Source organism: Pituophis catenifer, unplaced genomic scaffold (genome assembly GCF_029215685.1).
Source record: "Pituophis catenifer annectens isolate HBS135680 unplaced genomic scaffold, rPitCat1.0.hap2 SCAF_2, whole genome shotgun sequence".
In the NCBI taxonomy this organism is placed as follows: domain Eukaryota; kingdom Metazoa; phylum Chordata; class Lepidosauria; order Squamata; family Colubridae; genus Pituophis; species Pituophis catenifer.
The window spans coordinates 239582704-239606490 of record NW_027256882.1 but is presented as its reverse complement, the minus strand read 5'-3'; the positions used below and the strand labels follow the sequence as shown (position 1 = coordinate 239606490).

The window sequence follows — 23787 nt, the reverse complement described above, 5'->3', positions numbered from 1 at the left end:
TGTTCCATATATGAATAAAGCCAACAAGGACATAACTTCTGATTGTATATGTATATTGTATTTATTAATTTATAAATATAACTAATTTTAAAGAATTATTTTTGCACAATATATTATCTTATAAAACCACTGCAGAGGATTTCCATATTATTCTTATGATATGCCAAATTCACATCTGTATAATATTTTATTCCTTATTCTTTGTTCAAGCCACTTATAATTCTTTTTTGTTTATAATTAAAATGATTTATTTTATTTGTTACAAACACTAACAAAGATAGTATTCCCTAAGTTAACTAAAATAACATATTTAATATGCCAGAAAATAACATGCATATTGCAGAAAATAAATAAAATTCACTGCAAGACTTAGACAAATATACCATTATTTTTAAAAGTAGTACAATTATATTTCAATATTTTTTTAAAAAAAATAGTTGCTTCATATCACTAATCTAGTACTTTCTTGCCTAGATTAGCAAAAGAAATACCAGAATCAATAAGAAAGGAAATGTAAAAACCAGTAATTCTGAAGAAAATATTGCATTATAAACTTCTGCCTTCCATATAGGAATATTTCCTTCAACCAAAATAATCCAGTTATTAACTACTGATTAGACACTGCAAGATAGGATTGTAGAAAGAGATAGTAATTGTGAATTCCTACCTTTTTTGAATTATTCAGTTTTCCTATCAAAATACAGCAATGGAGAGGAAACCATTAATCCTGCTCTCTGGAATATCTTACCTCCATACAGTGAGATCTGCATCTACTCTTCTATCCTTCTGCAAGACACCTGACTCTGCCAATTGGCCTGAGGACCCAATGGCACAGTACCATACTGGAGGTGGCTACTAATTTTCCCACCTTCCCCCCGCATTCACTGATCCCATCCAGCCATCGTTTAATGTCATATTACTGTATTTTTATTCTTTATTTTATTGTTTCATTACTTAGCTACTATTAGGTTTACATTTCTTTTCATTTCTCTGTTTTTACTATTGTAAGCTGCCTAGTAGCCTCACGGCGAGATAAGCAGCAAATAAATTAACAAACAAATAATTAAATAAATAACTGAAGGAGAACAGCCTTCTTCACTGCTATCTAAAAATTAGAACTTTTATTTTAACAAGTTTAATTGTACATGGAACAAAACACAATACTGGAGAGAGAGAAAAGTTTTAGAATTTACTTTCTTCCTTGCTGTGAAATTGAAAGTGAGGCTAACATACTAAAGCTACCATGATACCAACCTGACACTCAAATGTATCATTTAAATATAAATTGCTCAAGAAAACGTAAATAAATTGTTACCTGTCCCTGGAGCTGGGCATGGCTCACACAGCTTGTTCCAGGCTTTCCCAACATTGTAAGTGCAGCAACACATTCTCTTGGTAATATTAAAGGGCAGTTCATTATCACAAGATGTTCCATTGTAGCTTCTATAACAAAAGCTCTTTCTCATATCTAAACATATAAAAATCACGTGCTTTTAAAAATATCTTGACCAGTACAATAAATGTTTAGTTCAGTATTTATCATGCTAAGAGATTTTGATCTAAGAAAACTCAATTTTATATGAAACAGAGCAGAAAATATGTCAGCCGTATTTATATCCCATGATTTATTAAAGCGGATGAGGAAAAGAACAGGAACAAGAAACTTAGCCATGATAGAGATACTGGTTAATTTTTGTTCTGAATTTTCAGAAGAAAAACAAGATCAAGGAAGCTGAGATTCATGTGACTTTTCTTTTTATATTGGGTCAATCTGGCCTCTTCTAGCTCAAAAATTTGGCTTAATTACAAATCAGAGAAAGTAGGAATAAAGAATGAATTATAAATGCATCATTAATATTGGACAGTTTATATTATAGACTCTACTTTAAATGTGTTTCTTCCAATACTCATTGTTTCAAAAGTAATTTAGACAGAAGTAAGTATAAAATGTTTTAGTTTGGTTTAATTTATAAGTAGGATATCTAAAAAAGATATGAAGTTTGGGGGATACCTATATGTGTATGTGCACATATACGTTTGCACACTAATTAATAATAAATATGAATAACACTATAAAATATATAAAACCTTTACTTTACAAACTATTCTAAAAATACGAGTTCCAGGTATATTTGTAAACCTTTACTATATATATACCTTTATTACACCAAGGGACCATGGTTCTAATTTTGCCTGTGATCTTGGGCTAGCTATCTCTCTCAGCCTGAGGAAACAGGCAATGGCAAACCACTTCTGAAAACTTGCCAATAAAACTTCAGGGACTTGTCCAGACAGTCACTAGGAGTCCATGCCAATTCTAAGGCACAAAATAATAGTTTAGTTGACCTTAAATAAGATTTTCCACGTGATGCTTCTATATATTAAATATTTTGCTTTGATGCAAACCTTACTTATAGTCTCTGCATGTACAACGTATGTTCACCGCCTTGAGTTGTTTATAAAAAAATAACAATGGCAGGACATAAATAAGATGAAATTAAAAAATGCACGTATAGAAATAATTATCAATGTATACTGGCCCTATATTTTAAGAGTTTAAGAAAGTAAATATAGTACATAAATGTGAAAACATACCCATACAGTTGTGTCCTCCATTCACCTGCATATATTCCGGGGGGCAAATACAGGTATAATTTCCTAAGGTGTTATAGCATGTCCCAGGACCACATACACCAGGATGTGCAACACACTCATCAATATCTGGGGGGTGGGGGAAATCAATCACCAAAATTAATTTTAATAAGTAAAATGACAAATAATAACAAATCAGCAAAATTTAAACATAGAATAGATTGAAGAAATGAAAACTTCCACACTCTATTACAAAGTTCTCAAGGTACAAATAATGAATCTCTTAATCCTGTGTTTGAAATTTTACTCATCTTTTAAAAGTCAACATTAACTAAATGATCCACAAAGTACATCAATAGTACATTTTCCCTATGCTACATTCTCACTGAAAATGACTATGTGAACCTGACAGGTATGTGGTTGGAAAAACGTTGACTCAGGATACAAGTTTCCCTCTCTGTTACAGGCCTTATACAGGTATTCCTCAATTTACAACCACAATTGAGCCTGGAATTATGGTTGTAAATTGTGCTAATCTTTAAGCGGATCACCATATGACTGGACATGTTAAGTGAATGCCACATTTGTTAGGTGACTCTATTGTCTGCAATGACATTTTTTGCTGAAAACCAGCTAACCAATGAATACCAGTTTCCATCAAAAAATGTTATAAATCATGGTCATGTGGACATAGGACACTGCAAATGGCTGTAAATGAGACTAGTTACCAAGTGCCCTAAATGTAATCATGTGAATCTGGGTCATAAATAACTCTGAGGAGGTCTGTTGTAAGTTTGTATGAGTGCTAAGCGATCGATCCTAAGTCAATGACTACCTACATAGATCAAGTTGTCATTATTTCAAAACAGAAAAAAGAATTCAACATACTGACTTTGAATCAAATAAAATTAATTTAGAGTTTGTATAGTAATAGATTAAACTTAAGTATATCAATTGTGGTTTATAGTGAATTATACTGCAATTACTATAAATTAAGAACTTTAAGTCCTTTGAATCTTTCTTAAATTATTTAAAATCTGTCTTTCTTTGCATACGACAGTGATCTAAATACATTTTTGAACTTATTGCTTGAACCTATTTTTGAAGAAATTTCATGGGAAAGGGCATAATTTATATCCCATTGGGTTATTTGAGTTAATATCAGAATACAAAGAAGTCAGGATTCAATTTTTATTATTTATAAGAAATTCAGTAATGGGATCTGCAGAATAGCTAGAACCCACAAGCTTTAATTTATGACTCCACATTAAATACATATAGAATATTCTCAAGAGGAAAATGGTTGTGGGACAAAATATTGCTTAAGAGTATTGTTTTTCCATTCCTGCTGTAAGGAAAAATAAGAATTTTCACCTTCACAGATACGTGTTTCTTCACTGAGATAGTACCCATGGGGACATTCACATTGGAAGCTGCCAAAAGTATTGATGCAGTTTCCACCTTGGCATAGACCAGGCAATTCTTGGCATTCATCAATGTCTGTGAAGAAAAAGAAGGCCATGTTTCTTGGCTGATAAAAATTACATGAAAGACTACTTTTAAATCATTAACTTATGCTTTTAGTTTTTATTATAAATCTGCTTACTTTGTTATTACAAAGATCTGGGGGGAAAACTGCAAATAAATGATTACCCATGAAAAGTTAAGAAAATATTTAACTCTCATAATCTTGGATGGAAAAATATAAGTGGTAAGTACAATATTAAAATACTGAGCAAATTTGATTTTCCTACCAAAATCATTAGAATTAAATCATACTTACTATTAATTTCTGGCTTTATTAATTTGATTTAATCAATCTTAGACTGTTTGCAGTAATTTGAATACATATTCAATAACTTTTCATTTTGAGCCTTTTTCTGTCTTCCAGCAGGAACTAATAATCAAGTACAGAGTTGCCAATTCATATTTCTAATTATTCTTTTTCTGAAGGGATGATGGAAATTCCTTAGAGATACCAAAAGTAATAAAATTTGGGCAACTAATATTAACGTCCTTATTCCCTTTTAACAGTAAGACTAGGCAAATCCAACACGAAATTCTGAGGGCCTCAGCATTCCAAAAGGAAATTGTGAATTGATGGAAAAATTATATAAATGGAAAAGGTTGAATTATCATCACAAACTTTTATCAATCTTCCCATCTATATTTAAAAATGTTATTGTAAATTTATTCTAAATTTGAAAGTACTTTCTCTCTAACTTCAATTTGCAAATCTCCCTTTTATAGATAATTGACTAATCTGACTACTGTCAGCAAAACCCATGGTGGTTATATTGAAAGAAACAAAAATACCTTCTAAGATAATTGTTATGGGATTTGGTCTGAAGCCTTCACCTCCTGGACACAAGGTATTATATTCACCTAGGGATTAAATAAAATAACCAAGAATAAAACCAAGTCATGAAGATTAATTTGACATGTGATAGAAGCATAGCAAGGAACTTTGATAAGGTGATGTATCACCTCAGAAAAATGTTTGATTCCTCATAAGCACTGGTTTATAGAAAGCCTTATGGCTTATGTATATAGCCATTTTATTTGCTGTATTGGTTATTGTCCTCCCATCTAACAGAGTCATTTCCTTACTGCTATTTACAGGTGGGCATGTCTCACAGGGATTCCCCCAGGCTTTTCCCAAAGAACAGCAACAAGAAGAACGACTGACTCCAACACCAATTTCAGTACTGCAGGACAGACTTCCATCACCCCTTGGTCCATATTTCAAGTAACAGTTGCCAACTCTGTTATCTGGACAGAACAAAAGAAAATAAAGAGGTGTTGATCAGCATGTCATTAAAATGACACTGTAGAGAGCAGTGAACAAATTTAAATAAACAACAAACAAACAAATAGCATATGACTAAAGTGACCAGTTCTAATTATTATTATTATTTCAATTTAAATCCAATTAAGTTAAATTAAAACTTCTTAATAAGGCTGTTAATACCATAAATATTCTTTACTGGGTTGAAGGCAGAATGGATGGATGGATGAATTCACATTTATTATATACTGTAAATACTGGCTATCTTCAAGATATGATATTGAAAATGATAACGATATATTTTACTCCTACAGCCCCTCGTGTGCTCCATTCATATTAAGATGCAATAAATTCATTTCATTATTTCCATAAGCTTGTGAAACAAAGTTTAGGTTTTATAAATTAGCCTATGTTTATCAGCGAAATGTTGGAAAATGACTATGGGTAATTCCTAGTTTGGTTTGTACCCAGCACACTCTCAAGTCCCTAAATCAAAATAACAGTCTACATTTTCAGTACTTATGTATTTATCAAAAGGAACTTTCTATAGCCATTGGAAGTAACATTATGGGTAATTAGCCCAAAGAAAACAGCATTTGGTTTTTCTAGCTACAGCCCTAACAGCACCAGAATAGAGATGGAAAGTAGAACACCAATTATGTCTCCTGTGTTCTGCACCATGAAGGAAACAATTTGGAGGTAGGGAAATGTATTCTATATAGAAAGGTATTCCACAAATGTTTTAATTCAAGAAGACTTACATAAACAAGCTAAAGTACAGCTTGTTTATTGTAATGGCTATGAAGCACTGACTATGACTATCAGGCTGTTTTTTCACCTAACCTAGATTCTAAACCTAAAAATATGTTCTCTTTCATATTTTTAGGTGGTACCTCGCTCATTAGTAATAACTGTGAGATAGTTACAACTGCCAAAAAAGCCAACACAGTTCTAAGCTGCATTAACTGAGGGATAGAATCAAGATCACGTGAAGTGTTAATACCACTTTATAATGCCTTGGTAAGGCCACATTTGGGATACTGCATCCAGTTTTAGTCACCACAATGTAAAGATGTTGAGACTCTAGAAAGAGTGCAGAGAAGAGCGACAAAAAATGCTCTTCTCTGATTAGGGGACTGGAGGTTAAAACATATAAAGAACTGTTGCTGGAATTGGGTTTGTCTAGTTTAATGAAAAGGACTACGGCTGACATAATAGCTGTGTTCTGATATCTGCCACAAAGAAGAGGGAGTCAAGCTATTCTCCATAGCATCTGAGAGCAGGACAAGAAGCAATGAGGGAAACTAATCAATGAGAGAAACAACCTAGAACTAAGAAGACATTTCCTGACAGTTAGAACAATTAACCAGTGGAACAACTTGCCTCCAGAAGTTGTGAATTCTCCAACACTGGAAGTTTTTAAGAGATTGGACAACCATTTGTCTGAAATTGGGGGCAGGGGGTTGGACTGGAAGACCTCCAAGGTCCCTTCCAACTCTGTTATTCTATTCAAGTAAAGTCATCACACCATGTAATAAAGCTGTATTTGTAACACAAACATACAGTATATAACATCTCGAAATGTGTAGTATTTTACGTGTAGAATAATATATTTTTTAGTTTTTTAGTTTTTTTAGTTTTTAGTTCAATTACAGTGCAGTCATAAGCTTTACTTATGGTTATTTCTAGTTGCTTTATAACCTGCTATTTTTCTACTTGTTAATTTGTTCCTCAAGAACCAATTTGAACACAATGCTTCACTTTTAGAAATTAACCTTGTCAGCCAATCCCACTGGATTAGCACATTTAATGAATTTGAATCATCTGCATCATGAAACATTTGTTGTCATTTTTGTTCTTGTCCCCATACCGACATCCATATGATAGTCTTCCTTCTCCATTTAAATAAAATAATTATATGTGTAATTCTACATACCAACACAGCCAACTCCTGTTGGGTTCAGCTGGAAATCTGGAGGACAGTTACATTCATACCTTCCGGGAGTATTTACACAAAAGCCATTGACACAATTTATAGGATCAGCACACTCATCAATATCTAAAGTAAAAAATGTGCATCTGAAATTAATCTTAAGCCTTTATATTCATTTCATTAGGTTTTTTTCATAATAAAAAATAAACACACTTCCTTCTTAACTGTTTACTTAACACAACCTATTAATCTCAACCAGTTTCTGAAATACTGAACCAATCAACATTTCATTATTATTTGATTTCATGGCTATATTCTAACAATGATTTTTTAAAATTATTTTTATGACCCTATTATCCCTTTTATTGGGGTGGACTCAGGGTGACTGAATGGAACTGAACATTTACTGGTCAGATGCCCTTTTGATGCCTATGTGGAGTTTGCTGCAGATATTTTCTCTGCGTCCTGATTGAGAAACATCGGTCACTGCCTAGCATTGAATCTCAACCTCCGAGCGGGAGGTGAGTATCTTCACTCTAGGCCACGGCACCACTCATATTCTAGCAATGATTAGTATAATGAAAAAACAAGTCAGAATTCTTTCTTTTAACCAAAATCTAATTATATAAAATATAACTGAATTTCATAGCTATTATAGTATTATTATAGCGTATATATAATTATATGTTTTTCTTTTAGCCAGGTTTTTCCTACATAGCCAAGATTTTTCTACAGCCCTAGCTCAGTGGAGTCACATCCACTTGATTCTGGGCTTTTTTCTTCTGGCAGCCAGCAGGCCCTATGCTGCTTTTTCTGGCTATACATAAAACCAACGAAAAGTAAGAAAATAGAAAATAGAAATTATACTTTAGTACATATAACTTTTTTATGCTGGCATTTTTCTTTTGAAGATTGTTTATAATTATGGCTTTTACCTAATCTGTTCATAGGAAGAATATGTAATTTTGTATTTTTGGAAATATTTGCTGACAGTCCATATGAAAAAAAATGATCAATGAACTGTAGTCCAGTGGAAATAACTTTCTCTTTGTCTCAGTAATGTTCTTGTTTTGACTTCTTTACATATAGAATTGGTTATACACATACTTCCATATATATACCTACTGCACCCAGAGACATTTTTTTTTACCTGTACAATTTCCTCCAGTTCTGTCCAGTTCATAGCCATCATCACAAATACAGTGAAACATGCCAGGTAAGTTATTGCAAGTACCAAACACACATATATTCTGAAAGGCACATTCATCGATATCTGAAACAAAGGATAATACCCGAAATGATTAATTACTATGTATGAATACAATACATAAACCCAATAATTTATTTCTTAATAATTCATCAAATGCAAACCTATATTTGAAAGATCTAAATCTTATATGTATACAGTTCCCTGTAGTTTACTGAGAAAGTTGGTATCAGGCCTCGTTGGAGGTGGTACTTGGAACCCTGACAGTTGGCTCTATTAATTTTATTATACAATAAGAAGATAATGTTATGAATGAAGGCAAATATATGTATTCCCAGGATAATGTTGCAGGATCCAATCTGGATCCATCACCAGGACCAGAAATTTTGTCTTCTGAGTTTTTGGATTTGTGCTAGAGCCCATCCTTAGTGAACTTCACACTCTGCCAGAGAGAAGTTCCCTGAAGATGAGCTCCAGCCCTAGTCCTAAAACTTGGAAAACAAAACCTCTGCTCCCAGTGGTCAAGCCAGATTGGATCTGCAGAAGAGAATGTATATATCTTAGAATACAATATTTGTATATAATGGGAACATTTAAAGGAGATCATTTGAAAATATTTGCATATCACATTGCATTGCAGGAGCTAGGGTGAGGACAAGAGCTCATCCCATCATGCGACACTCGGGTCTTAAATCTGGACTGTTGACTTTCCAACCAACAAGCCCAGGGTGTTAACTGCTGAGCCACTGCTCAGTCGTAATCCAGATACTCAAAATGAGGTTAGAATTACCTTGGCAAGTTCGGCTATTGGAAGTTGAAGTGAAGCCCATCTCACACTCACAACGGTATCCACCAGGAATATTAAGACATTGTCCATTGTCACACAGATTAATATTTTCTGCACATTCATCAATATCTATTGAATTGGAAATGTTAAAGCATTAAGCATTTATAGATTAGAAATTCATTTCATTCACTTTTTCTTAAATTTATTAGTAGAAAAAAATCAGTTTTATTCTCCAAGAAATATATACACCATTTTCAAAACAATCTGTATTTCAAAATGATGTATCAGAAATTTTAGGACTTTGATGAAACTCCATATTCAGGTTCATATAAAAGTAAATGCTGAATCGATCTGTTGTCACATGAAGTTCTGAATTCAACTTCTAAATTACATATAATTCTTTCATAAAATATGTTTAAACTTTTTCTCACCTGAACAAATAAATCCATCTCCAGTAAATCCTTCTGCACAGGTGCAATGATATGATCCAGGAGCATTCACACACTGAGCATTTATGCTACATTGATGTGTTCCATTAGAACACTCATCAAGATCTATTAAAGCAATTAGTAAGAAAGAGAAAAATCAAACATATTGATAGTAACCATTATTTGGCTTTACAGAATTGACAGAAGCAAATTGCTAGCAGAAATTGGCTTAACAACTATTAGTACTGGCTTCAATCATTATGATGTAATTCCCTTGAAAAAGCAAAAAGTTTAGCTTGATATTTATTGTTGAAACATCAGAAAATTGATGAACTGGTTAAATGAAATTTCAGGTCTTCTAAAAAGGCCTTAAAAACGTTTGGTGAACTATGAGAATAGCTATGATCCCACAAGGTGGTACCCTCTCAGGGAAACACCTGAGATCATGAAAGTTTCACTGATTGTCTTGTGGATAATGGTTATATTTGAATAATAATAACAGTGAAATATACAGATGTACGTTTAAAGTAACTGATGAGGATAGGAAGATTTGGAACCAAAAGAGCATCTGAAATTGCAGAGAAGATGCTGTAGAAAACAACAATAGATATAATTGATTCCTATATTGGGAGATAATGGGGTTGGTTTACTAAAATTCTCAGAGCTACATTTTAATTTTTGCATAAATACACAGCCTAAGCTATATTGGGAATTGGGAATGAATTTACATCTGACAATGAAGGTCATTGTTTTTATAGCAGTTGTCTGAAATTATTTTTTGGAATAGGAAATCCTGATAAATATAAAGTTCTAAGTGATAGTTTATAAAGTTTGCTCTTAAAATAACCAATACATCCAATATGTAAAATGGAAGCATTTGATATAGCCTATATGGAGAAGAGAGATTCTATCTGAAATTTGTTGAAATTCTTTTAGAGCCATTTCCTAACAGTATATATACAACTGATTCTGTTACTGTGGTGTCAGTTAGCTACTTATCTTATTGATAAAATAAACATATAACTTACATTTGCCTTTTTATGAGGCAAAAAACCATATCAATTTATCTTTACTCACCTATACACTTAATTCCATTTCCAATCCATCCTTCCTTACAGCTACACCTGAAGCTTCCCGGAACATTGAGACACAGACCATGCATGTCACAGTTGTGGGCACCAATCTCACATTCATCCACATCTAAACAAAGAAATGTTAAACATTAAAATATTGAAACTTTCAACTAACTTGTTAAGTGTTAGCTAGATTGGTAATACAAAAGTTGCAGCAACCTGTCATGTGACTGAATTTGTGATTTTCCCTGCTAGCTTCCTACGAGCAAAGTGAATGGGGAAGCTGGCAGGGAAGGTCACAAGTCACCCCAGCAAGTAACTTGCATCCCCCCCACAAGCATTACTCACTGCCCTCGCCCAGTCGCATGGCACTGAATAAGCCACTTGTGTACCCTCCCCCTTCTACGATCAGTCATGCTCACACTATGCTTATCCATTTATCTGCGGAATCCCTCTTTTTTAGTAGCATGAGAAGGAAGCTCAAATCAGTAACAACGAAAAATGTTCAGAACCTCTCCACAAAGGCAAATCTAAGTTTGTTTGTTGCTTGTTTTTTAAAACTGGTATTGTAGTATCATACCTGTGCACCCAGTGGTTCCTTTCTTGACAGAATAACCCAGTTGGCAATGACAAATGAAGGATCCTTTGGTGTTCTCACATTCTCCAAACATGCAAATGTTTGAATTTAGATCACATTCATTCACATCTGTATAAAAAAGTAAAATGTCTTCTATATTTTGGCTAGCATTTAAAAGAGCTTGATTAGCAAAAACATTTAATAAAGAATTGTTATATATTTTATAACATTAGCTTATAAAAGCGAACCTCTGAAATCTGTAATTATCTCACATACCAATGCATATTTTCATGTCAACAGAAGCCATGAATCCATCATAACAAAGACAACGATATTCTCCTGGAATGTTAATGCACTGTCCACCATCACAGATATCTGGGTTACTGTCACATTCATCAATATCTGGAAAAAAAAAATCTCAATATTTTTCATTTGCTTAATAAATTTGATAACTTTTTCCCAGTAATAAAATTGGGGGGGAAAATGCATCATTATATAATCTGCTATGAAGTATTTGTCGGGGCACACATTTTTTTCAGCATAACTGTAAAATGTCAACATTTGTAGTCTTTAGCTGTATTAAAGTGCCCAAAATTCCCTTGTTTCCAGGCATATTTTATTTTCTCAACTTGCTGCCTTGCCTACATTTCTGCATAGTGACTTTGCCATAGGATTTACTTATTCCCTTGGACTACTGTAAAACTCTTACCATCATCTCTATTTTATTCTAATATCTAGGGATCTGAAATCCTTTGCCCAGGTCCAGCTATGTTAATCTGGAGTGATTCTTACACTGTAAAAATGCTTCCCCTATTCCTTTTATGTAGCAATCACTAATTCAGCAGCACCATGTAAAATCCTGCCATTCTACATATCTATTTTTATGTTATGCGCATAAAGAGGCAGAACTTGTACGTCGACTGTGTGACATAGTTTTTGTCATTTTGATAAAAGCAGTTGAAGCTATGGCTGCCCATGCATTTAACCCATGGCCTATTTTCATTCCTGATTTGACTTTCCCTGGTACTTCAGTACATTTTTCTGATGCCTAAAAATAATTCTCTTATGAGTTTCTTGTTGAAAATGAATAGTTCTAATGCTCAAACTGAAATTTGTGAGGAAACTATTACCTTAGATATTAAGCAAACTTTCCTTTTCAGAAGTTTAAAATCTTTCCTAATTTATAGGTTTTAATAGAAAGATACCGTTTCCCCTAAAATAAGACATCTCCTGATAATAAGCCCAATTGGGCTTTTGAGCGCATGCATTAAAATAAGCCCCCCCCTGAAAATAATTCCTCCCCAAAAATATTTAAACGTATGTGCAGCCGGTCCCCACCATTTCCTCTGGTTTCCTCCATGCACCCCAAAATAATAAGATCTTCCCAAAAATAAGGCCAAGCGCTTATTTCGGGGTTCAAAAAATATATGACAGGGTCTTATTTTTGAGGAAACACAGTAGAAGGAGAGAGATTTCTTCATGTTTTTTAAAGCATCATTTGATGCTACATATGAGCTTTGCAAAGATTGCAAAGACTTGCAGAGATTGTCTTTCCTTTCTGTATTTTTATTTTTTTAACCTGATATTTTGTGTATACTGCTACTTTGTTGTACTTTACTGGCACCATACATTTGTTAGAATCATAATTCATACTAATTTTACTGTTGAAGCTAAAATCCTAGTGTGATCGCTTAAAGGCAAGTAAGGAAATTAATTACTGAAATTATTGAAAGAATTGGGCTGCATATCAAGGTTATATTTGATAACAGAATATAATAAGCATAATATAAATCTAACAAGTGACCATTATTTATTTGCTTTATGCTTCTATTATTCAATCAGGAGCTCAAGCTAATGTACATAGCATTCCCTCCTCCAATTTTCCCCAGAACAATTGCCCTGTGTAGTAGCTGGACTGTGAGAAAATGACTCACTGATGTTCTTTAATTTAGGGTGGATTAGAACCTATATCCACCCATTTCTAGTCCAGCATTTTTACCACCGCATCACCCTGGCTTTAACTTTAATGGTTCATGAAAGGGGGTTCTAAGCAGTGGTGAAATCCAAATTTTTTTACCACCAGTTCTGTGGGCGTGGCTTGGTGGGCGTAGTGTGGCTTGGTGAGCATGGCAGGGGAAGGTTACTGCAAAATCTCCATTCCCTCACCACTCCTGGGGGAAGGATATTGCAAAATCTCCATTCCCACTCCATTCTGGGCCCAGCCAGAGGTGGTATTTGCCGGTTCTCCAAACTACTCAAAATTTCTGCTACCAGTTCTCCAGAACCTGTCAGAACCTGCTGGATTTCACCCCTGGTTCTAAGCCTATTTATTGTAGAACTGTATAGACATTTTCTCATTGTTCCGTGGATGCAGTATAAGGAATAAAGTCAAATTTCTTTATCTTACCTGCGCAACTCCTCATATCTGGCATCAGAGCATATCCATCACTGCAACTACATTCATAGCTGCCTTCTGAATTACTGCAGTGAGTGTCACAGCCTCCATTCATAATCATGCACTCATCAATATCTAGGAGAGTATATTTGGGACAGATGAGACATGTATCTTATAAAGCATCTCTTTTTTTGTTTCTAATAATTGCATTTTTACATTTACATTTAATGTAAAATTACATTTTACATTTATTCCCCAGTTTTCACATTTCTTCCCTATCTCTATCAACAAAAGAACCTAAATGCTTTTAGGAGTCAATATTTTGTGATATAATTTATCAAACTAAACTAAAATTAGAATGTAAAATGTAGCTAAATTAACAAAAGTAACAGAGTGCAATTTTTGTACTGAGGTGTACTCAGGGTGACACAGCTTTTTATAGATCTTGAAGCTACATCTTATTTTTTATGAAGTTGAAATTCTGAAAAGAACACATTAAAAATATTATAAAACTGTACAGTTTTTAAAATTTCTAGTACTCACCGATGCAGCCTTGCTTATCTGGAGTTGCCTGGTACCCAGGATTACAGGAACACTGATACATTCCAATCACATTCACACATTTCCCATTTCTACATAAATTATCGCTAAGAGAACATTCATTGATATCTGAAAAAGGAAATTTGCTTGCTTCAGCTCTTGTCTTTTTTTCAGGTTTTCAATGGGGAAAAATCTAGCAATATCACAAAAGGAGGTTCTGATATGAAGTTAAACTTTTCAACATCTAAGGGCCAGTTGTTTTATGCTTTAATATTACAAGAATGCTAATATTACAGTCATAGAAAAATAACAATCACATTATTGATATAATGCAAATTCCAGTCCCTATATACATAAGACACATACACAGAGAGACACTGCATTTTACAACATCCAACCATATGAAAGCAATTAGTCAGTGGCAGATTGGAGTCTGCTTATTGTCTACTGAAAAAGACAAACATTAGTATAGCAACAATTTGCACAATCTATTTAATTGTTTAAATATTTTTATTTCATCTTCTGTAACTCATGTTGGTTAAGAAAACCAGAAAATAATAAACATACAAATACTTCAAGAATGTGAAAGCAAATAAAAATGACTTAAATGCTCACAAAAATAACAGAAGCAACAAGTACCTTACCTCAGTGTGAATTATCTTAAAGGTAAACTGATTATAGTTATCAAAGTAGAGAAATCAATTTTTTTTATTATTCTGTTTACCATTTAGAAATTCTTTTTGTACATGGGCAGCTATATAGATTTGTTTAATAAATAAATGCTCCTTATTTGCAGTGTTGTCTTTATCAATGTTTATGAGATCATATACAGTGATCCTTGTCCTTGGCTCCAATTAGAAAATGTTTACTCATATCGCAAGCTTTTCTAGCAAATGTCTAGAAAACAATGCCTAGTTTCCTTTTCCAATCCATCCCAATTTGAATATCTATAACCTTCCTTAATATGTCATCAGTTTTAAAAATAAAATTGAGGCTGATCCTTGTATCAATTATCTTCTCAATCCAGTGATAAGAACCCTGCCTCCATGTTCTAATTAAAGTCACACTGTTTGTTAATGTCTGCTCAACAACAAATGAACAAACTGACATGGGAAACTGATGCTGGGAAATTTAATGATTTTGGTCAGAAAATTCCAGGGACTTCTGGTTCTAGTTGCTAAGCATGCATACTATTTCTTGGAAATTTGAAAAATATTTATGTAGTTTTGCACATATCTGACATAGCTATTATATAATATCCAGCCTTTCCATAGGGAAAAAAAATGCAAGTGCTCCTTTAGATTTATTAATTAACAAAGATAAATGACAATGTTATCAAATATTAACTAAGTATTAATAGCTTAATATTATGAAAATGTGCACATGTATCTTCAGGGTTGATTATTCAGAGTTATCTCTAAGTAAATGTGAAAAATTTAATTTCACATATCTAATCCAAAATGTGAAAGGAAGCGAAAGGGGAAAGCTGTAACAGGTATCAATGAAAGTGGTCTGACCCTGCATAATTAGGGTATCGAATACAGACTCGAGTTTCATTACAATGAAACTGCTAAAAGCATGAAAAATATACTTGATATAAGTTTTGCTTTGGATTAATATAAAAGCAGGAAGTCATACATTTATGACAATTGCAAGTTATTCACCATAGAAAGGTGCTAATGGAAGTATGAAGGATCAGTTTGGTGAAAAAAAGTTGTATAATGTTTGGAATGAATGCAGTATCAAAGACAAGTTATTATTTTGGGAGGCATAAATAGATGGGTTGAAACAAGAGAAGAGAGTAAACAAAAGGTGACAAGGCCATTCGGTAAAGTAGGAAGAATTGATAATGGTTGCATATGATTTTTTTGGGGGGGGGGCACAGATCTGGGAGGAAAGGAGCTTAGAATGAACATTTTTCCCCTCAGAATTATTTTGTACATCCCAACCATGACCTATGTGCATTTTACCTTACTTTTGCTGTTTCTCCCACCACATTAAATTTGATCATGTTCTGTTCTATTTTCAGGCAGTTATCCCATTGACAAAGAAGCTATAGTAAATAACCAGGCAGACAGAAACCTCATATCCTTTATGTATTGTCTGAGAATAAAATGATGAGAAGAAAGTTGTAACTGAAATAAAAATGTTGCAAGTGTAATTGGCATAACTACAGAGGTGCTAAAATACGAATGCAGTTTGTTTATGCCATAACTATACAATGTATTTATGTTTGAGGACTGCACCTTAACTGAAGATGGAACAAAGATTTAAAAGGAAAAGTTAGGAATAAATGTAAAAAATATATGTTGTTATATTTTTAAGTGTAACTGGAAAAGATGTTGGGACAGAATTGTGATTAAGAAATGACTAAACTTTGGGAATTGCAATGAAATATTATACCGGGCAGATGCACTGTATCTGTACATGATTTTGTTTTTCAACAGGTCATTGTAAAATGTTTGTATAAATACAATTATACACAACTGATTTAGGAAAATTATCATAATTAATTAAGAGAAATAATTGTATTTTTTTAGATTTAAGACAGGATGAAAAGCCTAAATTATAGAACGATATGGAGCTGAAGGTTGGTTAATGAGTGGGGTAAAAGCAGTACATAATGGAGGTAAAGAATGTATGAGGGAAAATGGAATACTTATCTCAAAGGTGCTTTTTCAAAAGACAGTTGTTTTTTTCCTTGAGGAAGTAGAAAACGACATTTCACTTCTCACCCAAAAAGCTTCACCAGTTGTAACTGGATGGTGGGTTTAATAACTACTACAAAAATAATGTTTATACAGGCCAAAGACAGCCAATGAATTGGTGGTGCATGGCATCCACAATAGAAAATTATTGAGAATCATAGTGAATGGTGTTAGTGTAAACTAGATTAGTTTATTTTCTGCTATATCTTGCCTTTATTTTCTTTTGTTTGTTATTTGTTTTTTCTATTCTGAAATTTGCATAACACTGCTTTCCTCAAAAGGAAACAGTATGATGGGTATGTAGGTAATCCAAATATTCCAGGTAAAACAATTTTTAATGCATTAGGGCAGTGGTCCCCAACCTTTTTATCGCCGCGGCCCGCAGAGCGCGCGCAGGGGTGGGGGCACGGCCCAGGAGCTTTTGCGCACGGCCCATTGCGCACGGCCCAGGAGCCTTTGCGCTGCAGCGTTCATGTCCCCCGGCCGCTGCGCGGCCCGGTGCCAGGTACTCCACGGCCCGGCACCGGTCCGCGGACCGGGGGTTGGGGACCACTGCATTAGGGGACAAAGTTATATTATACTACTGCAACATCATAGATGATTTATTCACACAATAATGTATTCATAAATGTATGAAACTTACCCACACATTCTTCACGTGATGAAGACAATTCATGCCCAAGAGGACAGTCACACTGAAAGCTTCCTTCAGTATTCAAGCATTTCCCACCTCTACAAAGAAGGGGGTTACGTTCACATTCATCTATGTCTGAAAAGATATTAAAGGACATGTTAAATGCTAATACAGGGAAGCAACAAGAAACAATTACATTCTAAGATTCTGTTTATAAAAACAATGACAATTTATCTCCTCTACATTTTGTAATAATAATAGAATCCTTTATTTGACCAAGTGTGTTTAGACACACAAGGAATTTGTCTACAGTGCAGCAGCTCTCAGTGTACATGCAAAGCAACAGAATAATGATATTACAGGAATATGGGTAATTTGGTGCTTATAAAATCGTATTTAAACTTTTAAAACCCAAAATATTAATATTTCCTTTTACTGCTATTTCTGAAGTTCTTTTATATATTCTAATATGTGCAAAAGGATCATGTCCCACCACATTTTTTAGAGTTTTGTTTTAGACTATAAACAGCAAAATAGATGCTAAGGCTCATGTGCTTTTCACAAGTGGTACGTGATCTTTTGGTATTGCTGAAAAATCTTTTTTCTATAGTTAGACCACTATTTATTTTAATGGATTTCTAGTTGTTCTGAAAAAGAAAGAGAAAGAGAATGAGTTTTATGATTATATTCAGTGTTAGTGGCTTCCATTAGTCCCATAGCACTTACTTAGTACTATTATGGAATACCATGACTGAATAGTCTACCAAATCATCAAATAAAAATAGCACATATCACTAAAGCAAACTAAAATAATTAAATGGCAATTAGGATTAAAATACATGTATGCCTTATACTTATTTTGTAGATCTTTTCATCACAAAATATAGTATAGTGTAGTATAGTACAGTATAGTATAGTACAGTACAGTATACTACAGTATAGTAGAATAGCATAGCATAGCATAGCATAGCATAGCATAGCATAGCATAGCATAGCACAGCATAACGTAACATAACATAACATAACGAGTTCCCCAACCTTTCCAGATTTGTGGCCCAGAGGGGGTGGGGGGAGAGGGAATGGGTCTGTGAGGATGGCGGGTATGCGTGCAGCTCCATTTGCGCAAGTGGTGGACATGTGTACCCACCGCTCACACTAATGGAGCATGAATGCATGCATTTGCTTTCTGCTCGTGCAAGTGGGGATGCGCACTTGCGCACTCGCCCACCAGTTCCACAGCTCAATTCCGAATGGTTGAAGGTCTGGTAGCCCAGGAGTTGGGGAACCCTGTAGTGTAGTGTAGTCTAGTGTAGTGTATTGTAGCGTAGCATAGTATATAAATATGTATATATAAAATTGTTGTACCCCAATTGTAAGAATTTTCAGTCCAACATATGTGGAAAATTTGAAGCTGGAAAAAAACTGCACAAAAACTTCATCACTCACCCATACAGTTTTTCATCATCATAAATCCACTTTCATAGCCCTCAAAGCATTCACACTCAAAGCTTCCTGGAGTGTTGACACAAGTGCCACTTCCACAAAGATCAGGTGAGATACGGCATTCATCAATATCTAGTTCCAGAATAAAAAAGGAAACAATATGTTATTAACACAAGCATCAAATAAATTAGTTCTTCAAAGAACAGAGACAAGAATACAGTTCAAATGCAGAGGCACCAGGATCCTTACAATTATTGAAACCGATTGGAAGAATGATGACTGAAACAAGATGATGATATTTATATAATGAAAGGATGCACTGCTATAACTAGTAATTTCTACAATAATTGACAATCCATCATTCTTTAGCCCTTCTCATTCTTCTCAAATTTCTCCCTCTTTCTACTGGAATTATTTATAAGAAAATGACCTCTTCTTATAAGGTGGATAGAAGTTAACCTTACTGGGTTCCTAGGATACTGTCTGCACTGTGGAAAATAATACCACACATATCCCAAGAATATATATCATGGAGAGTGCAGTATGGGTGGTCTTGATCTATGTTATGCCGTCCACCTTCATAATTAAAGATTATATTCTGAAACTGGAAGCAGATAACATGAACTGGTGTTCATTCTGGAGACTCTGTTAATGTTAATCAACATTTGAATTTACAGTAACCACAACCAGAATTATGATTTGATTTTATGTTGATACTCATAAACTTTTTGGTACTTTCTATCATATCTGTAATATGCATTTTAATTTTATAACTTGCTCTGTATGGATGGGTGCATGTACGGATTGATAGACAGACAGATAGATAGATACTGCCAGGAGGAAAACCAAAGGCCTGATTGATTGATTGATATTGAAATGCACCTCTTTCACATTGCTCTGAGATGTCCAGAACAGTTGACTGGCAAGTATGGCAACCAATAAGCCTTCTCTTCCAGCATTTTCTTTTCTGCTTCAAACTGCAGAAAAAAATAGCAGAAAGCTTGCCCACCCTTATTAATGAATGTATAGGAGGGCAGGCACATAGTTACTTCTCAAATTGGCTGGACTGGAAAGAAAATGAGACAAGCCAATCAAAATTCTAAGACTGAAGGAAGGTTTCAAGTACATTCTTGTATATTCTTCGCTATCTAGCAGCAGAATAGGAAGAAAATTTTAACTTATGCATGGTTCTGACACAAAAAAAGAGCAGGAGGCCTCCCAGGAATAGCATACAAAGCTTCTTCCTGACTTACTCAGTTGACATTCTAATCTCTCACTACACATTATGAGAAAAAAGAAAAGAAGGTAAATGTGATAGCGTGAGTATAAACTTATGTGGGGCTCTATTTTTTTTTTTTTTATTTAACTTGACTGGGAAATTGGCCTTGCTCCCCTAATGAGAGAATTGACCTTTCTTCTAGTGCTGAGGTGACTCTATGTCAGAGGAAAAGGAAATTCTCCTGATACATGATAGGCGTAAGAATTCAGGGTAACATTTTCTTTCCAAACATTAAGTTAAGTTTGGCAAGAACATTTTTATGAATGCAATCTTTATAAAAACAAGGAAAACAATCATTATATAAACAAGGAAATAACTGCTACAGCAGCATTAATACCAAGAAACCTTGATTTACATGTCTTGCCACACACATTTTACATTACTCTGGTGATTTAATTTCTACCGTTCCAGAACAAACTTCTTTTCACTTTAAATGTACAGCCACCCACAAACAACTACGGCATTCTTCACAGATGTATAAAGTCACTAACTAAATCTCAGATTTTTTAGATGATAAAGAATTATTTTTCCTTTCAGAATAATGTTGGACAGTGATTTATTTAGAAAGGTTGAAACCATATTTAAACAAACTTAGCCAGATGATGATAATTTAAATAACCTGCCTTTTCTCTTGACTCCCTGAAAGTTTTCCAATTTTTTTACATTACTATTGTTATTTTAAATACAGTAGTACAACTGCATTTTAAGAAATCTTTCCAAGCTCTACTGTCAACAAGATTCTTACTTATGCTTTTCTCCTGACAGTAAAAAAGATGAGATCTGTACAGGTAGTCCTCAACTTACGACGACAACTGAGCCGAAAATTTCTGTTGCTAAGTGAAAATTTTGTTAAATGAGTTTTGCGCCATTTTACAACTTTTCTTGCCATATTTCTTAAGTGAATCACTGCAGTTGTTAAATTAATAACACAATTGTTAAGTGAATCTGGTTTCCCCATTGACTTTGCTTGTTAGAAGGTTGCAAAAGGGGATGACATGACTTCAGGACCCTACAACCGTCATAAATGTGAGTCAGTTGTCAAACAACTGACAAATGTAAATCACCTGACCATGGGGATGCTGAAACAGTCATAAGTGTGAAAAATGATAATAAATCACTTTTTCCAGTGCTGTTGTAACTTTGAATGGTCACTAAATGAACTGTTCTAAGTTAAGGACTACCTGTATTTTTAAAAAGACACACCAAGTATATTAGTGACAGAATGTTGGACCTAGGACTACAGTGCAAAATGGGCTTAGCATTTTTAAACTGTGGCATTGTGTATTAAAATAGATCGAGATAAATATTTTCTATAGGCATGCTTCAGATTAGCATAATCTATCAAAAGAACTATTAGCATAATCTATCAAAAGAACTGGAGAAAAAATGGTTTCTTCTGTATGTTCTCTCATTAATAGTTCAAGATCAAAGAATTAACAATGCCTGCAGACAGAAGACAGAGCAAGAAGGTCCCAGGGCTGGGGGCTAGCAACTATTGGGACGTAAAACTTGCTGTACCACTAAGGCTGAAATGATTTGGAAGAAATTCTTTTCTGCTTTTCATTAAAGCACCCCGACTTTCCCACTTTTACAGCAATATGCTCTCATGAGAGTCATGAAAAGTTAGCCTGCTTTAATGAACAGCAAATAGGTTGTTTACATGAGAGGTTCAAAACACTTCTGAATCATTTCCAAAGCATGCACAACTTTATTTACAAACATCTAATTCCCACATTGTAGATCTTAAACACCAGTGGGCAGGCTATTGCATAAATATTTTTCAAAATATTTCTAAAATGAAAAGTATACAAAAATTTGCTAGTTTTGGTAGAAAAATGGAGGGTGGAACAAAACTACTCAAATCTTTACTATTTGGTTATTTAACCATTCAAAATGACATACCATCTAAATTTAGATTGCAGGAATGTTGAGAAAAACAATGTTTTAGTTTTCTAATGAACATCAGAGGTTGAAATCAATACTTTTCAAGCTTTACTTATTGCAAGATCGATACACATGTTCAGTAGTGAGAATCTAATGACAGCAATAGGAGTTTCTCAACTGATAAAGCAGTGAAAGGCAATCCTTTGTATGTAATCCCACCTCAAATTTACCTGTACAGTTTCTCTCTTCCATATCAAGTGCAAATCCATTATTGCATCTACATTTGAAGCTTCCAATTGTATTTCTACATTTGCCATTTGTGCACATGCCAGAGAACATTTTACATTCATTTATATCTGCAACCAGAAAATAAATGCATACTTTATGGGTTCAAGAGGTTATTTATCAGATAGAAAAATGTACTCATACAACCTTAAAAACATCATAAAGCACAGGAATACATTTGGACAATGATTATAAATATGTGATAAATGGTTTTAATGCTTCCATTCATTTGGATGCCTTATACTTATTTTGTAGATCTTTCCATCACAAAATAATTCTCCAAAGAAAATTCAGACCACTATGAATTTGTATGAAATCATATTTTCTCAAAGTGCATAGTAAACTCTTTCATTTTTGCTTTAATATGATGAGCAAGAAAGATATCATTGTCTGTAATTAGGAATTGTGCTTCTTTGTGTCTGGCAGTTAATAACATGTCACTTAGATTAAATAAGAAAAGATACAGATTTATTTGATGTAGGCAATTAAATCATTAAATTACCAAGCAAGTTTGTGAAGTTATAATTAAAGTAATAATAACATCATGTATACAGAAGGGATGGTCTTGTACAACAAACCATTTCTCAAAATATTGCCTAGAAAACTGCCCATGCTTGTCAACATAGTTAGCAGGAGTTAAGGATTAGTAAAACGCAAAAACAAACAAACAAAATCCTAAGGAATGGCAACTTGGTTTAATGATTAAAGCACTGGACTTGAGTGAAGAGACTTCAATTCTAATGCTGCTTTAGGTACAGAAGCCAAATGAGTGATTTTGACCTCTCAGCTGTAGGAAGAAAGCATTGGCAAAGAATGTCTGAAAATGCTGCCTGGAAAAGAAGGACAAAGGGATAGATTAAGGTTGCATGGCCAAATCTTGCGTTTCTGAGAGGGCCCCTTGATTAGTCAGACAGTAATCTGGGAATTATAAATGTGTATTACCAAATAATTTCACTCCTTCACAGAAAATTAGGCTCAATAATTCAGTTGATTGTATAAATAAATATTATTGTATTTATGGTTATATTTGATTCAAAAACCCAGGGACAAAAATACTGAACTGAACAAAATCTCTTGGGCTGCAATTCAATACATAAAGACTTGGATAAGTGCTACTGAGTGCCATGTATAGGACTGCATAACACTTGCATATTTCAAACTTTTGAAAGAACCTTTTGTCATCCTGGATACAGTGGTAAGATGTACTTTCCACACTCTCCTTTCAATTATACAA

The 23787-nt window shown here is 34.0% G+C and overlaps 1 protein-coding gene across 2 annotated transcripts in view; it reads right to left on the bottom strand.

Annotated features, from left to right (window-relative positions):
• Positions 1-23787, bottom strand: part of FBN2 (fibrillin 2) — a 115636-nt gene that overhangs the window by 27091 nt on the left and 64758 nt on the right. For both annotated transcript variants that reach the window (XM_070935681.1, XM_070935682.1), the window contains exons 25-41: positions 22499-22624; positions 19109-19237; positions 17672-17797; positions 14324-14449; positions 13793-13915; positions 11662-11787; positions 11389-11514; positions 10813-10935; positions 9739-9861; positions 9311-9436; positions 8464-8586; positions 7317-7439; positions 5203-5364; positions 4909-4977; positions 3967-4092; positions 2596-2721; positions 1316-1468 (exon numbers count right to left, since the gene is read on the bottom strand). In XM_070935681.1, coding sequence (XP_070791782.1) covers positions 1316-1468; positions 2596-2721; positions 3967-4092; positions 4909-4977; positions 5203-5364; positions 7317-7439; positions 8464-8586; positions 9311-9436; positions 9739-9861; positions 10813-10935; positions 11389-11514; positions 11662-11787; positions 13793-13915; positions 14324-14449; positions 17672-17797; positions 19109-19237; positions 22499-22624 — 2136 coding nt within the window. The remainder of the gene's footprint in view (positions 1-1315; positions 1469-2595; positions 2722-3966; positions 4093-4908; positions 4978-5202; positions 5365-7316; positions 7440-8463; positions 8587-9310; positions 9437-9738; positions 9862-10812; positions 10936-11388; positions 11515-11661; positions 11788-13792; positions 13916-14323; positions 14450-17671; positions 17798-19108; positions 19238-22498; positions 22625-23787) is intronic.